We start from the raw sequence: 12,918 nt of genomic DNA on the forward strand, positions 1-12,918 counted from the left end.
CCCACGGGGGTCGTTTAACTGGCCCACGAGCCGCCCCCAAACTGAGCCGCCCGCTCGGTGAGTCCCCACAGGGATTTGCTTCCGTGGTGCCAGAAATCGCGTGCAGACACAGACACCAGAAATCGTGGATGCAATCTGGCTCACAGAGGGAGTGAGCCAGCCCAGGCGAGGTAAACCTTGCCAACCCCTGCTCTAGAGAGCCAGAGAGGTAAAGTGGATAATAATAATAATAATAATTTATTATTAAATATTATTAACTTATTAAACATTAAAAGCTTCCCTGAACAGGGCTGCCTTCAGATGTCTTCTAAAAGTCTGGCAGTTGTTGTTCTCTTTGAAATCCGGTGGGAGGGCGTTCCACAGGGCGGGTGCCACCACCGAGAAGGCCCTCTGCCTGGTTCCCTGTAACTTGGCTTCTTGCCGTGAGGGAACCGCCAGAAGGCCCTCAGCACTGGACCTCAGTGTCCGGGCAGAATGATGGGAGCGGAGATGCTCCTTCAGATAATAATGATGTAGTTATATATTGTTAAATGGAAAACTAATAAAAATTATTTACATATATAAAAAGAATTACAGTGGAGAGGCGACCTCCTCAGGCCCCCCAAAGTCCCTGCCTCCCCCCCCCACCCCAAAGTCCACCTCTGAAGATCCTCTCACCGCTCCGGGGGCAAAGTCCTTTCCAGTGTTGTTCAGCGTCTGCTTGGGGCTGCTGCCCCTCAAGCCCACCAGGGTGATGGAGACGGTGTCGAATGTCCCCGAGCCCCAGAACGTCCCGGTTGCCACTTGGACCTTGTACGAAGCCATTAGGGTTCCTGCTTCACTGCTGGACTCGGCCGGCCGTCTCCTGCAGTGGCTTTCCTCTTGAGGTTTCGTGGGCTAAAGGTTAAGTCCAGAGAGAGGTATGAGGGACTGGACAAACAAGATGCCTTCGGTGGAAACTGGGAGGTGGCTGCAGTAGATCTGCCAGAGATAGCCCCTCTGCGTCATGTGGGCCAGAGGTTAGCAGCGAGGGGTGAAGAAATAGAGGGGGCCGGGGGTGGGGCTGTGGGTTAAACCACAGAGCCTAGGACTTGCCAATCAGAAAGTCGGCGGTTCAAATCCTCGCGATGGGCTGAGCTCCCGTTGCTCGGTCCCTGCTCCTGCCAACCTAGCAGTTCAAAAGCATGTCAAAGTGCAAGTAGATCAATAGGTACCACTCCGGCGGGAAAGTAAACGGCGTTTCCGTGCGCTGCTCTGGTTTGCCAGAAGTGGCTTAGTCATGCTGGCCACATGACCCGGAAGCTGTATGCCGGCTCCCTCGGCCAGTAAAGCGAGAGGAACACCGCAACACCAGAGTCGGCCACGACTGGACCTAACGGTCAGGGGTCCCTTTACCTTTAACTCCCATGGGGATGGCTGGGCAGGAGGCAGGGAGCCAACAGTAGGGGGAGCCAGAGGCAACGGCTGGTGGAGCCAACTAAGTCTAGATTCGACCCCGTCCTCTTCCTCCCCAAGGAGCAACGAAAAGACTAAGGCTGGAGGAAGCTAGTAGTAAGAAGGCAGGCTGGATCATAGCCTCATTTCTCTAATGGTCCAGCTTCTGCTGACAGAGGGTCACACGTGAAACCAGTTTGAGCTTAACATTCCTTAATGGGGTGTGCAGCCTGCAAATTCTTTAGCCTGAGGCACAAGTTCTCTAGAAGCTCCTATTTGCGAGCCAACCCACGCATCCTCTCCGCCTGAGGGTTTGTGGTGCTGGCCTTTAAAACCCTAAAGGCCTTCGGCCCTATATACTAAAAAGAGCATCTCCACCCCCCATCGTTCAGCCCGGACACTGAGGTCCAGCTCTGAGGGTCTTCTGGCTGTTCCCTCCCTGCGAGAAGTGAGGTTGCAGGGAACCAGACAGAGGGCCTTCTCGGTGGTGGCACCCGCCCTGTGGAACGCCCTGCCTTCAGATGCCAAGGAGATTACTATTTGACTTTTAGGAGACATCCGAAGGCAGTCCTGTACAGTCGTATCCTAGAAGTCAAACGGAATCTTTTCCGGAAGTCCAAAAATAGTTTGCCAAGCGGAACAGTCACTTCCAGGTTTGCGGTCTTTGGGAGCCAAAACGTCTGAGAACTGAACTGTTTGACTTCTAATGTACGCCTGTACAAGTTTTTAATGATTAGTGTTTTGTTGTGTTTTAAATATTTTGTTGGGAGCCGCCCAGAGTGGCTGCGGCAATGCAGTTAGATGGGTGGCATGTGATAATAATAATAATAATAATAATATAATTCATTATCTTCAAAATGGACCTGGCGGTTCTTCAGACAGAGACAGCTTTCCAACAGTGGCCTGTCTTCTGATGGCTTTAAAATAGAGGACTATCCTCTTTGAAGGAGGCTGCACAGCTAAATAGGAGGGGGGGTCAGACGCAGCACCCCCCAAAGACTGTGGGATTAGACTGACGGTCAAAACGGCACATTCCAGAAGTCTCCCACAGGAGCTGCCCAAATTTTATCCAATAAAGTTTTCTGTGAGAAGCTTCCAATCGTTCTCATTATACTTTTTTTATTGTCTTGATTTTGTCGCACAGTTTGTTTTACATCTTTTCCCATATATTCCTCTAAGCTGTTTATTCCATTTATTTATTGTATACAAGTATCATTCAATTCTGCTAGGATGGTATCATTTTTACAATATAGTTTTATATATTCCTTAAATATTTTCCATTCTCCGTATACTTTTTGATTTAAGCCTCTCCTGATTTTTCCGGTCAGCTTTGCTAATTGGAAATACTCTATCATGAGTGGTTGCCAATCTGTTATTGTTGGTGTTTTTTCGCATTTCCAGCTTCTGCCTACAAATATTCTTGCAGCCGTGATTGCGTACATAAACAGTAAAGGTAAAGGGACCCCTGACCATTAGGTCCAGTCGTGGCCAACTCTGGGGTTGCGGCGCTCATCTCGCTTTATTGGCCAAAGGAGCCGGTGTACAGCTTCCGGGTCATGTGGCCAGCATGACTAAGCCGCTTCTGGCGAACCAGAGCAGCGCACGGAAACGCCGTTTACCTTCCCGCCGGAGCGGTACCTATTGATCTACTTGCACTGGTGTGCTTTCGAACTGCTAGGTTGGCAGGAGCAGGGACCGAGCAACGGGAGCTCACCCCGTCGCGGGGATTCGAACCGCCGACCTTCTGATCGGCAAGTCCTAGGCTCTGTGGGTTAAAACCCGTGTCCCCCACATAAACAGTGGTCTTGCCCAAATTTTAAGATCCTGCTTTCTGCTGAAAGGACCGAAGAGTTACCTGCAGCTCTTTCTGGAGATGGGTGCAATTCTCCAGGGAAGCGGGACCCCTTCCTTGGGCCCCCAGAAAGCCAGCAGGGAATCCAGAACATCGCCGGGCCCCGTTCAGAGGCCTCCTCCTGCTCAAGAAAGCCTCCATTTCCCACTGGGCGGCATCGTACGCTACAGAGACAGGAAAATGTTTGTTTAAATCTCCTTGGCGGCTTGCTGGCTGTTTCACGCTTCAGGCAGACACTGCGTTTATTGATTCGGGGCGGGAGAGGAGAAGAGGCGCCGGAATGCTCCACAGAGTACAGGGCCAAATGTTTGCAAATGAGCGACCTCCGGGCAGGCAGCTGCCATCCTGACACCGTGACCCAGGATTATAAGAAATTTAAGGTCTTATATATATATAAGAAATGTTCATAGATGTGCCAGCCAAGCACGTACATAGATGTGTGGACTGCATGTCTGAAGCAGCACAGGAAGACAGTCCTGAAACCATTTTGACTCCCAAGCTGACCAAATGTTTCTCTGCAAGGAGGGAGGAGGTGAAAATTCGTTCTTAACCTGAAACTGTTCTTAACCTGAAGCACCACTTTAGCTAATGGGGCCTCTTGCTGCCGTCGGAGCACAATTTCTGTTCTCACCCTGAAGCAAAGTTCTTAACCCGAGGTACTATTTCTGGGTTAGCAGAGTCTGTAACCTGAAGCGTATGTAACCCAAGGTACCACTGTAATTACCATTTCAAAAGAATGGCCAGACTACCAGGAAAGGCGATCAGATAAGGCATTATCAGATAACCTGGCAGACAGGAAAAACAACAACATTCAAATTTCTGTTGTAGACCACCTTTTCTGTGATGTAGGTATGATGTTTGTGGGGGGTGGTCTTGGGTTACACCCCTTCTGTGATGTATGTATGATGTATGGAGGGGTGGTCTGGAGCTCCAGGGTAGGGAATTTAAAATATCTATATAACGCCTTGCACGCGATAGTTCGAGGTCCTCCTCCTTTCCTGCGTGTGAGGGGAGCACCCTGTTGCAACAGCTTTAATAAAGATCAGGCTTACTAGCTGCTTTGCTTCTCAATATTCTCTGGTTGGCCTCTATTATTTTCTCCTACCGATAGGGAACCCACTTAAGGACTCTATACGGGCTCTTGGATACCCCATAAGGGAAGAAGGGCAGATTTTGTTTATAACACCCACATCCTATTCTATCGCTGCTTCCCCATGCTAGAGCTGTCGTGGCTCCCACTGGGGATGAATTCGAACTCAGGAGTGGTTTCCACCAAACGCTTTGATGCGCAGGGCCTCGCCGCTCGTATTATGCGGTGCGCATGGCTGCATAAATGCAGAGCAGGCGACACACATGGCTACTCAAGCAAAGGCGCTGATCCATCCGCGATGTGCACCCAGGAACCCCCAAAGAGGCGGGCACAACTTTGCACGGCCGGCGGCTCCTATTCTCAGCAACCTGGCGAGTCTCTGAAAGTCCTGAACCAGCCTTTTCCCCACGTGGAGGTGTGGCAAGGGGAGGGGCTTCTCCTGTTGGATTTCTGCCTGCCACACAGCTGTCACAGGCACAGGATTTCTGCCGGGGGGAATAGCGGATGCTCAGATTAAGTACTCAATTGCCCTGGGTGTGGACCACCAGGCCGGGATTATTACTTAGGGCATGGGTAGGCAAACTAAGGCCCGGGGGCCAGATGCGGCCCAATCGCCTTCTCAATTCAGCCCGTGGACGGTCCGGGAATCAGCGTGTTTTTACATGAGTAGAATGTGCCCTTTTATTTAAAATGCATCTCTGGGTTATTTGTGGGACATAGGAATTCGTTCATTCCCCTCCCCCCAAAAATATAGTCCAGCCCCCCACAAGGTTTGAGGGACAGTGGACTGGCCCCCTGCTGAAAAGTTTTTCTGACCCCTGCTTTAGGGTATGAGTAGGCAAACTAAGGCCCGGGGGGGCGGATCTGGCCCAATTGCCTTCTCAATCCGGCCTGCGGATGGTCCGGGAATCAGCGTGTTTTTACATGAGTAGAATGTGTCCTTTTATTTAAAATGCATCTCTGGGTTATTTGTGGGGCATAGGAATTGGTTCATTTTCCCCCCTTCAAAATATAGTCCAGCCCCCCCACAAGGTCTGAGGGACAGCGGACCGGCCCCCTGCTGAAAGAGTTTGCTGACCCCTGCCTTAGGGCTCCACGCTGTTTTTCCCCCACCACAGGGACGTTACCAGAGACCATTCACCTGCTCCTGGAGCACTGCTGGCACAGAGGATTCTGCGGGCGCCCTCAAATCTCTTCCAGCGCTCCTTCACCTTCCAGAATACCTTGAGCCTCATCTTCAAGGTCCTTGGAAAAGAGAAAGGGAAAGGGTGGGAATCCAGACAGGCTTTTCCGGGAAGCAAAATGCCACACATTCCTAACCTGGGGGTGGATGTCAAGACTGGAACCCGCCTTTTTATTTTTAACTTTGCCGTTTGCACAGGAACATGGAAAAGTGCCCAGCACTGACGCAGACTGTTAGTTCAGTACTGGTAACAGGAGCCGGCAACAATTCTGCTTTCTGAAGCCTTTGCCAGGATCAGGCCAGCGGCCCACCTGGTCCAGCCTCCTGTTCTCACAGTGGCCAAGCAGATGCCCTATAGGGGAACCCACAAGCAGGATCCGAGCACAAGAACACTTTCCCCCTTCTGTGGTCTCAGATGGCATTGCTGCCTCTGACCGTGGAAGCAGGGCAGAACCACTGTGGCTGTATCATCATCATCATCATCATTGCTAGGAACCATCGATGCCCCTCTCCTTCATGAGTCTGGCTAATCCTCTTTTTAAAGCCATCCAGGCCATCCCTGTGGCAGGGAGTTCCATAGTCTAACTCTGCGCTGCGTGAAGAAGCACCTTTTTAAACTGTCCCAAATCTTCCGACATTTCTTGCAAGTGAGCCATCTCTGAACCAGTCCTGGCCTGAATTACAAGAATGAGGGTTCTGGAGCAGATCTGTTCTGAGCGCCTTTTCACGTCGAAATCTTAAGCATGCTTCCCAAGGAGTTTGCCGCATGGAGCAGAAGGGAGGGCTTGGGGCTCGTCCGCAGGTACGTTTCCTCCACATTTTCCAGGCGTGGTCTGTGTTTTAAAGCTCCATCTCTGACTTTTCTTTCATTTTGTTTTGGTTTTTTTAGCTCCAGAGCTTTCCCCGCAGAAATCTGCTCTTTACTGCAGAATTGGAACAAACAGCAATACACAGAAAGCCCAAATCGCCGTTTGTTGTGCTTTAGCTTTAAAGAGCGGGTTTTCACAGGAAAAGCTCTAGAGGCAGGGAGAGCTCATAAAAGTTGGAAGGGACCCTGACGGTCACCTAGTCCTACCCCATGCAATGCAGAAATATGCAGCTGTCCCGTATGGTGATCGAACCTGCAACCCAGACATTATCAGCACCACACTCTAACCAACTGAGCTATAAGCCTTTAGTTCGGGTAAGCCCTTTGCTCAGAGTAAACATGCATAGGATGACTCTGCAAGGAGGGAGGAAGGATGAATTCAATTCAGTTCCCATTTAAAGCTAAACTTTTTTTTTCTTTCTCTGAAGCAATGCAGCCGTTCTTGAAAAGCTCTCTGAACTTTGCAAAGCAGTTCTCCCACCAAGTACAAAAACACATCTGCTCATGTGTGCTCATATTGTAGAATATAACATATACAAAGCACATTATATCAGAGGGGAAATGCGAAAATGTGCATATTTAGGGGAAACCAGATACAAACACATATTTAGACATTTAGAAAGCTGATGCGAGTCTTCACCAGTTTTTAGCTTATTAAAGGTAAAGGGACCCCTGACCATTAGGTCCAGTCGTGGCCGACTCTGGGGTTGCGGCGCTCATCTCGCTTTATTGGCCGAGGGAGCCGGCGTACAGCTTCCGGGTCCTGTGGCCAGCAGGACTAAGCCGCTTCTGGCAAACCAGAGCAGCGCACGGAAACGCCGTTTACCTTCCCGCCGGAGCGGTACCTATTTATCTACTTGCACTTTGACGTGCTTTTGAACTGCTAGATTGGCAGGAGCAGGGACCGAGCAATGGGAGCTCACCCCATCGCAGGGATTCGAACCGCCGACCTTCTGATCAGCAAGTCCTAGGCTCTGTGGTTTAACCCACAGCGCCACCCGCATCTTTTTAGCTTATTAACTTTTCCCAAACCCTAAATCATGGTTGTTAATTCTTCTTACTGGTGATTTTTTATTTTTGCTTTATCCTTTTTTGCAAACCTCTTCGAGGGTTTGTTTGTTTTACAACCAAGCGGTATAATCAATTGTATGAAGTAAATAAGCAATGCATTTTGAAAGGTGTATATTTGAAGAAATTTGCACTGTAACACTGATGGCTTTCTCCCGGACGAGTCCCAAACAAGTGCAGGAATTTGGAGAGCCAAACTTTCCTAAGAGTAGAAAAAATGACAGCAAGCAGCACTGACGTATCAACGCATCCTCAAGTGCAAAGCTCTGCCCTTTCCCAGCTGCGCCACACAAGGCACTATTCTGAGACACAGGCCGTGCGGGAAAAGGTTGCACTTTTTCTATTTCTGCCTGCAATAAAAGCAGCCTGGCTAGAATGCCATGCTGCACAAACTGCTCTGAATTACTGCAGCTTAGAATGGAGCCTTTGCATCATCGGACAATGTCAACACGCCGCCAGCAAAACATCTTGTGGTCTTGAGCCTTGACAGGGGAAACACTGGACGGCTAAAAGGGTGAGTATTATTTACTTATGGCATTCACATCCCTTTTTTCTCTCTAAGGAATTCAACAGCAGCATCCACGGTTTCCTCCCTCCTCGATTAATCCCTGCAACAACCCGGTGAGGCAGGTTCAGCTGAGAGGCAGCGACTGGCCCCAGGCCACCCAGCGAGCTTCATGGCCCAGTGGAGATCTGAAGCCTGGCCTCCCAGGTCCCGGTCCAACGCTCTAACCACTGCACCACACTGCCCCGCCGATCACCAGTCTTCGCTTATACAAATCTGTGGTTCTAAGCCTCTTTTTTTGCATTTTCCAAACACACACGCGCGCACACACACACCACTGTGTCTGGCCAGTGGGTTTAGCTGCCATGATGAGGACTAGAATATTGCATGGGCTGTGGCTGCTCTTTTTGCAAGGAGCCTTCCCTCCACGCCTGAGACCTTTTGGCAACTGGGACAGAAAAAGAAAGCAGGCGATCGCAGCGAGGAGAAAAGATGACAGAGAGAGGGGAAACCCCCTAAGGACCAGGCTCAAAGGCACCCTTGGTGCATTGCAACCTCTGAGAGGCCATGCTGGGGACACAGAGGCAGGACCCCTTGACAACAGAGAGGATCTACAAAGCTTCCTTGCCTCTTCACCCAGCTGGAGACCGGTGCCCTCTATGAATTGGGCTGCAGTGATGCGGGAGAGTTTGCCCAAGTTTGGGGAGGGGGCTAAGTGGCTTTCCCTCCCACCCCCAGGCCTCCCCAGGGTGCTCACCCGTCTCTGGCTGCCCTGATCAAGAAGGCAGAGTGGGCCACACCGGCTGGGGCAGTCAGGCAGCAAAGGCGAACGGCTCCGGGATGCACCGACAGTCGAGATATTTTCTCCTCCAGCTGGCTTTCCACTTTGCTTCCTCTTTGGGGTAGGTGTGGGGAGGAGCTGTCCCTGCTCGAGGGAGTGGCAGAATTCGTGCTTTCACTAGCACTCTTTGGAGAGGAAGGCGCATTCTTCGTGGCACCCAGCCAAGCAGACAGCACAGACCTCTCCAGCAGGCCCTGCATTCCAGGCCACGGGGTGGGAAGAAAAGCCGAGGCGAGGGACCTCGTGGATTCAAGGAACGAGGGCGCCCACAACCCTGTACTGCTCCAGGAAACTGGGCCTGTCAGACGGATCGGCAGGGCAGGTGTGGATCTGCACGGCAGGGTGAGGAACAGGAAGCCACCGAGGGGCAGAAATGGCAGGTGGCCTTGCCACGGAAGGAGCCACGACTGCAGTCCGTGGCAGCGTGGTTCAGATTTCCTGGTCTGCGAAAGAAGGAACTGATGAGTGCCGGACCGCAGAGGTCAGCCTGAGGTCCTTGTCTTTTGGATGGACACCAGCATCCTCCTGAAATGTTTGCAAGATGTTGAGAAATTGTACAGCTCCTGCCTGGTTTGTTTTTTAAACTGAACAGGATCAGGCGCCCCACCAACGGAAACTGGGGGCGCGCAATGGTTAGAGTTTCGGATCAGGGCCCGGGAGAGGTCAGGGTTCGAATCTGCTCGCTGGGCGGCCTCGGGGCCAGTCACTGCTTCTCAACATAGCCTACCTCGCAAGGCTGTTGTGAGGATTAAAGGCAGAGAATCGTGAGCTCCTTGGAAGAACAAATATTCTGTTTGTAATAAATCAGGTCAGATCAAAATACAGTGGTACCTCGGGTTACATAAGCTTCAGGTTACAGACTCTGCTAACCCAGAAATAGTGCTTCAGGTTAAGAACTTTGCTTCAGGATGAGAACAGAAATCGTGCTCCGGCAGCGCAGCGGCAGCAGGAGGCCCCATTATCTAAAGTGGTGCTTCAGGTTAAGAACAGACCTCCGGAACGAATTAAGTACTTAACCCGAGGTACCACTGTACATAAAACGAGGCATTGTCCCACCAATCTCAGCCATCTCCTCCTGCCTGCTTCAACCTCCTCAAGTCTCCGTGTTCCCAGAGTTCCCTGGGAACAGGGATCCATTCTTATCAACTTTTTTCGGATGGCAGACACCGTGGCTTTTTGAAGGTAGCTGGAATTTGGCTTGTTCTCAGTCCCTGTCCAAGGGACACATGTGAAAGCAGCGTTCTGACACTTTAAATCATAGGTAGTCAAACTAAGGCCCAGGGGCTGGATCCGGCCCAATCGCCTTTTCAATCCGGCCCACGGATGGTCTGGGAATCAGCGTGTTTTTACATGAGTAGAATGTGTGCTTTTATTTAAAATGCATCTCTGGGTTGTTTGTGGGACACAGGAATTTGCTCATTATTATTATTTTTCCAAAATATAGTCTGGCCCCCCACAAGGTCTGAGGGACAGTGGACTGGCCCCCTGCTGAAAAAGTTTGCTGACCCTTGTCTGTGGCTTCCCCCAGAGCATCCTGGGAACTGTGGTTTGTTAGGAGTCCTTTCACAGAGCTACATTTCCCATAGTTCCCTGGGAAGAGGGATTTCTCCGTAAACCACGCTGGCAGTTGTAGCAGCTCTGCGAGGGGTATAGACTCTCCTCCCTACAGCTCTTAAGCACCCTAAAACTACAGTTCCCAGGATTATTCGGGGGAACCGGTTTAAAGTGGTCTGAGGGTTCTTGAAATGTACGGCGTGTGTGTGGCCTCCTCCTGCCTAATAGCAGAGCCGGCGCCCAGTGGGCGGCACCTGGGCAGGCTACAGTTGCCTGCAGTCAACCTGCTTCTCAGGGACGGCAGAGCTCTCACAGAGGCGAAGAGCCACAACCGATACCTGAGGCCAGGTGTTCACGGAAAGCATCAAACGTCAAAGCACTCTCTCTCTCAATCTCTCTCTCTCTTCCCAAAACCAGGCCCCAACACTAAGCAACTTTCAATGAGCAACTTGCATCTGTTTATATGTTTCCCGGCCTGCTCAGACAAGCATGTTTTCCACTGCCTTTCCCGACTCGACTTCTCAAAATGCGTTTGCCTTTTGGGGCGTGTGGGGTTTTTTTTCCTTCTTCTTTTGTTTAAAACTGTTTCACAACAGCCCTTGTTTACATGGAAGACGTGTCAAACTGTCCTGACACGCAAGAACCTTTATGGTGGCAGGGCTGTCTCTTGGAATATAAAGGGGGGCGGGAGCCCTTTGCATCCACCCCAAGTTTTGGCAAATTCAGACACCAGCGTCCCATAAAACTCAGTTTGTCCTCAGCTAGCCTCCTCCAGCCTGTTTCATAGAATTGCAGAGTTGGAAAGGACCACGAGGGTCCGAACCTCTGCAATATACAGGGATCTTTTTGCCCAATGTGGGATTCAAACCCATGACTCCGAGATTAAGAGTCTCGTGCTCTACTGACTGAGCTAGAATGCAGTCAGACAATGGCAAGCTGCAGTAGACCAGCCAGTTGCCACCAAGGCTTGTAGTTAGCAACCCACAAACACCTGGTTGAACAGACAGGTGCCGGCAACACATCAATGGCAGTGCTTTCAGAGCAGTGGAGATTTTAATCTGGGTACCATAAATAAATAAATTGGGACTGGTAGGTCGGAAGTAGTGATGTATGGAAGTGAGAGCTGGACCATAAAGAAGGCTGATCGCCGAAGAATGGATGCTTTTGAATTCTGGTGCTGGAGGAGACTCTTGAGAGTCCCATGGACTCCAAGAAGATCAAACCTCTCCATTCTGAAGGAAATCAGCCCTGAGTGCTCACTGGAAGGACGGATCCTGAAGCTGAGGCTCCAAGACTTTGGCCATCTCATGAGAAGAGAAGACTCCCTGGAAAAGACCCTGATGTTGGGAAAGTTTGTGGGCACAAGGAGAAGGGGACGACAAAGGGCGAGATGGTGGGACAGTGTTCTCGAAGCTACCAGCATGAGTCTGACCAAACTGCGGGAGGCAGTGGAAGACAGGAGTGCCTGGCGTGCTCTGGTCCAGGGGGCCACGAAGACTCGGACACAACTAAACGACCAAACAACAACAACCACAAAAGGTCAGAAGGCAGGGAGCCCAACAGCAGGTGATACCAGAGGCAGGGCCACCTGATTCCGGCTTGGATCTTCCTCTCTTCTGGGCTCTACAAGGGCAACATTGAGACTTAAGGAGGAGGAAGGTGATGTCAAGTTTCACCACCTTGGGCTGCTTGCGTGTAATAAGGCAGGCAGGCAGACAGAAACTCGCTGGGGTTAGGCTGAGATTAATGGGACAGCACCCCAACAGACCAGCTCTCTTGGCTCCCGGTTGCTGGAGAACAAAGACTCAAAAGAAAGGTTCCTTCCAAAGGCTTTAATGTTTAGATCACTGCAGTCGACATCCAAATCGTCCGACTTCAGGCAACGCACCGGGTGAATCCTGAACAAACGCAGGTGCTCCTACTACCTGAGCTCTAGAAACCAATGCAAAATGGTTGCATCCCTTTGCTACCCTATATTTATGAATGGGGCAGGCCAGGGGATTGGTGGTGGGATGACGATGAATGGTCAGAGGGAGAAGAGGGAGCAGACTGGGGGGAGAGGTGCCGGAAGCTGAAGAGGCAACAGGGCACCGTGAGCGGGAAAAGGCTGTGGCAGAGAGCAGTCCAGAACGAGAGGCAGAAGGGAAGATGAAGATGATGGATTACTCGGAGCTAGCTGACCTGACTGGAAGAATCTGCAACCAGAAAGAAGAGGAATACCAAGAAGATTGGAAGAAATTTAAAGATTATTTCAATAAATATAAAAAATTAGAAAGCACTTGAAAGTGCTTAGGATTAAATAGGCCTAGGATTAAAATAGTATTTATTAAATAAAAGAGGGTTAGAAAGTAAGAAAAGGGAATAAATTAGATAATAACCAGAAATATTTTGGCTAAAGAATGATATTGGAAAGCTGTTACATACAGATACAGTGGTACCTCGGGTTAAGTACTTAATTCGTTCCAGAGGTCTGTTTTAACCTGAAACTGTTCTTAACCTGAAGCACCACTTTAGCTAATGGGGTCTCCCACTGCTGCTGCGCCA

The 12,918-nt window shown here is 50.5% G+C and overlaps 1 protein-coding gene across 1 annotated transcript in view; it reads right to left on the reverse strand.

The window, feature by feature from the left end:
- Positions 1 to 9,109, reverse strand: part of LOC310746781 (polyunsaturated fatty acid lipoxygenase ALOX15B-like) — a 47,687-nt gene extending 38,578 nt beyond the window's left edge. The window contains exons 1-4 of the mRNA XM_083580857.1: positions 8,737 to 9,109; positions 5,497 to 5,600; positions 3,269 to 3,429; positions 658 to 876 (exon numbers count right to left, since the gene is read on the reverse strand). Of these exons, the coding sequence (XP_083436983.1) occupies positions 658 to 876; positions 3,269 to 3,429; positions 5,497 to 5,600; positions 8,737 to 9,020 (768 nt within the window). The 5' untranslated portion in view covers positions 9,021 to 9,109. The remainder of the gene's footprint in view (positions 1 to 657; positions 877 to 3,268; positions 3,430 to 5,496; positions 5,601 to 8,736) is intronic.
- Positions 9,110 to 12,918: the final 3,809 nt, after the last annotated feature.

The sequence above is a fragment of the Podarcis filfolensis genome (genome assembly GCF_964270895.1).
Source record: "Podarcis filfolensis genome assembly, chromosome: 13".
In the NCBI taxonomy this organism is placed as follows: Eukaryota; Metazoa; Chordata; class Lepidosauria; order Squamata; family Lacertidae; genus Podarcis; species Podarcis filfolensis.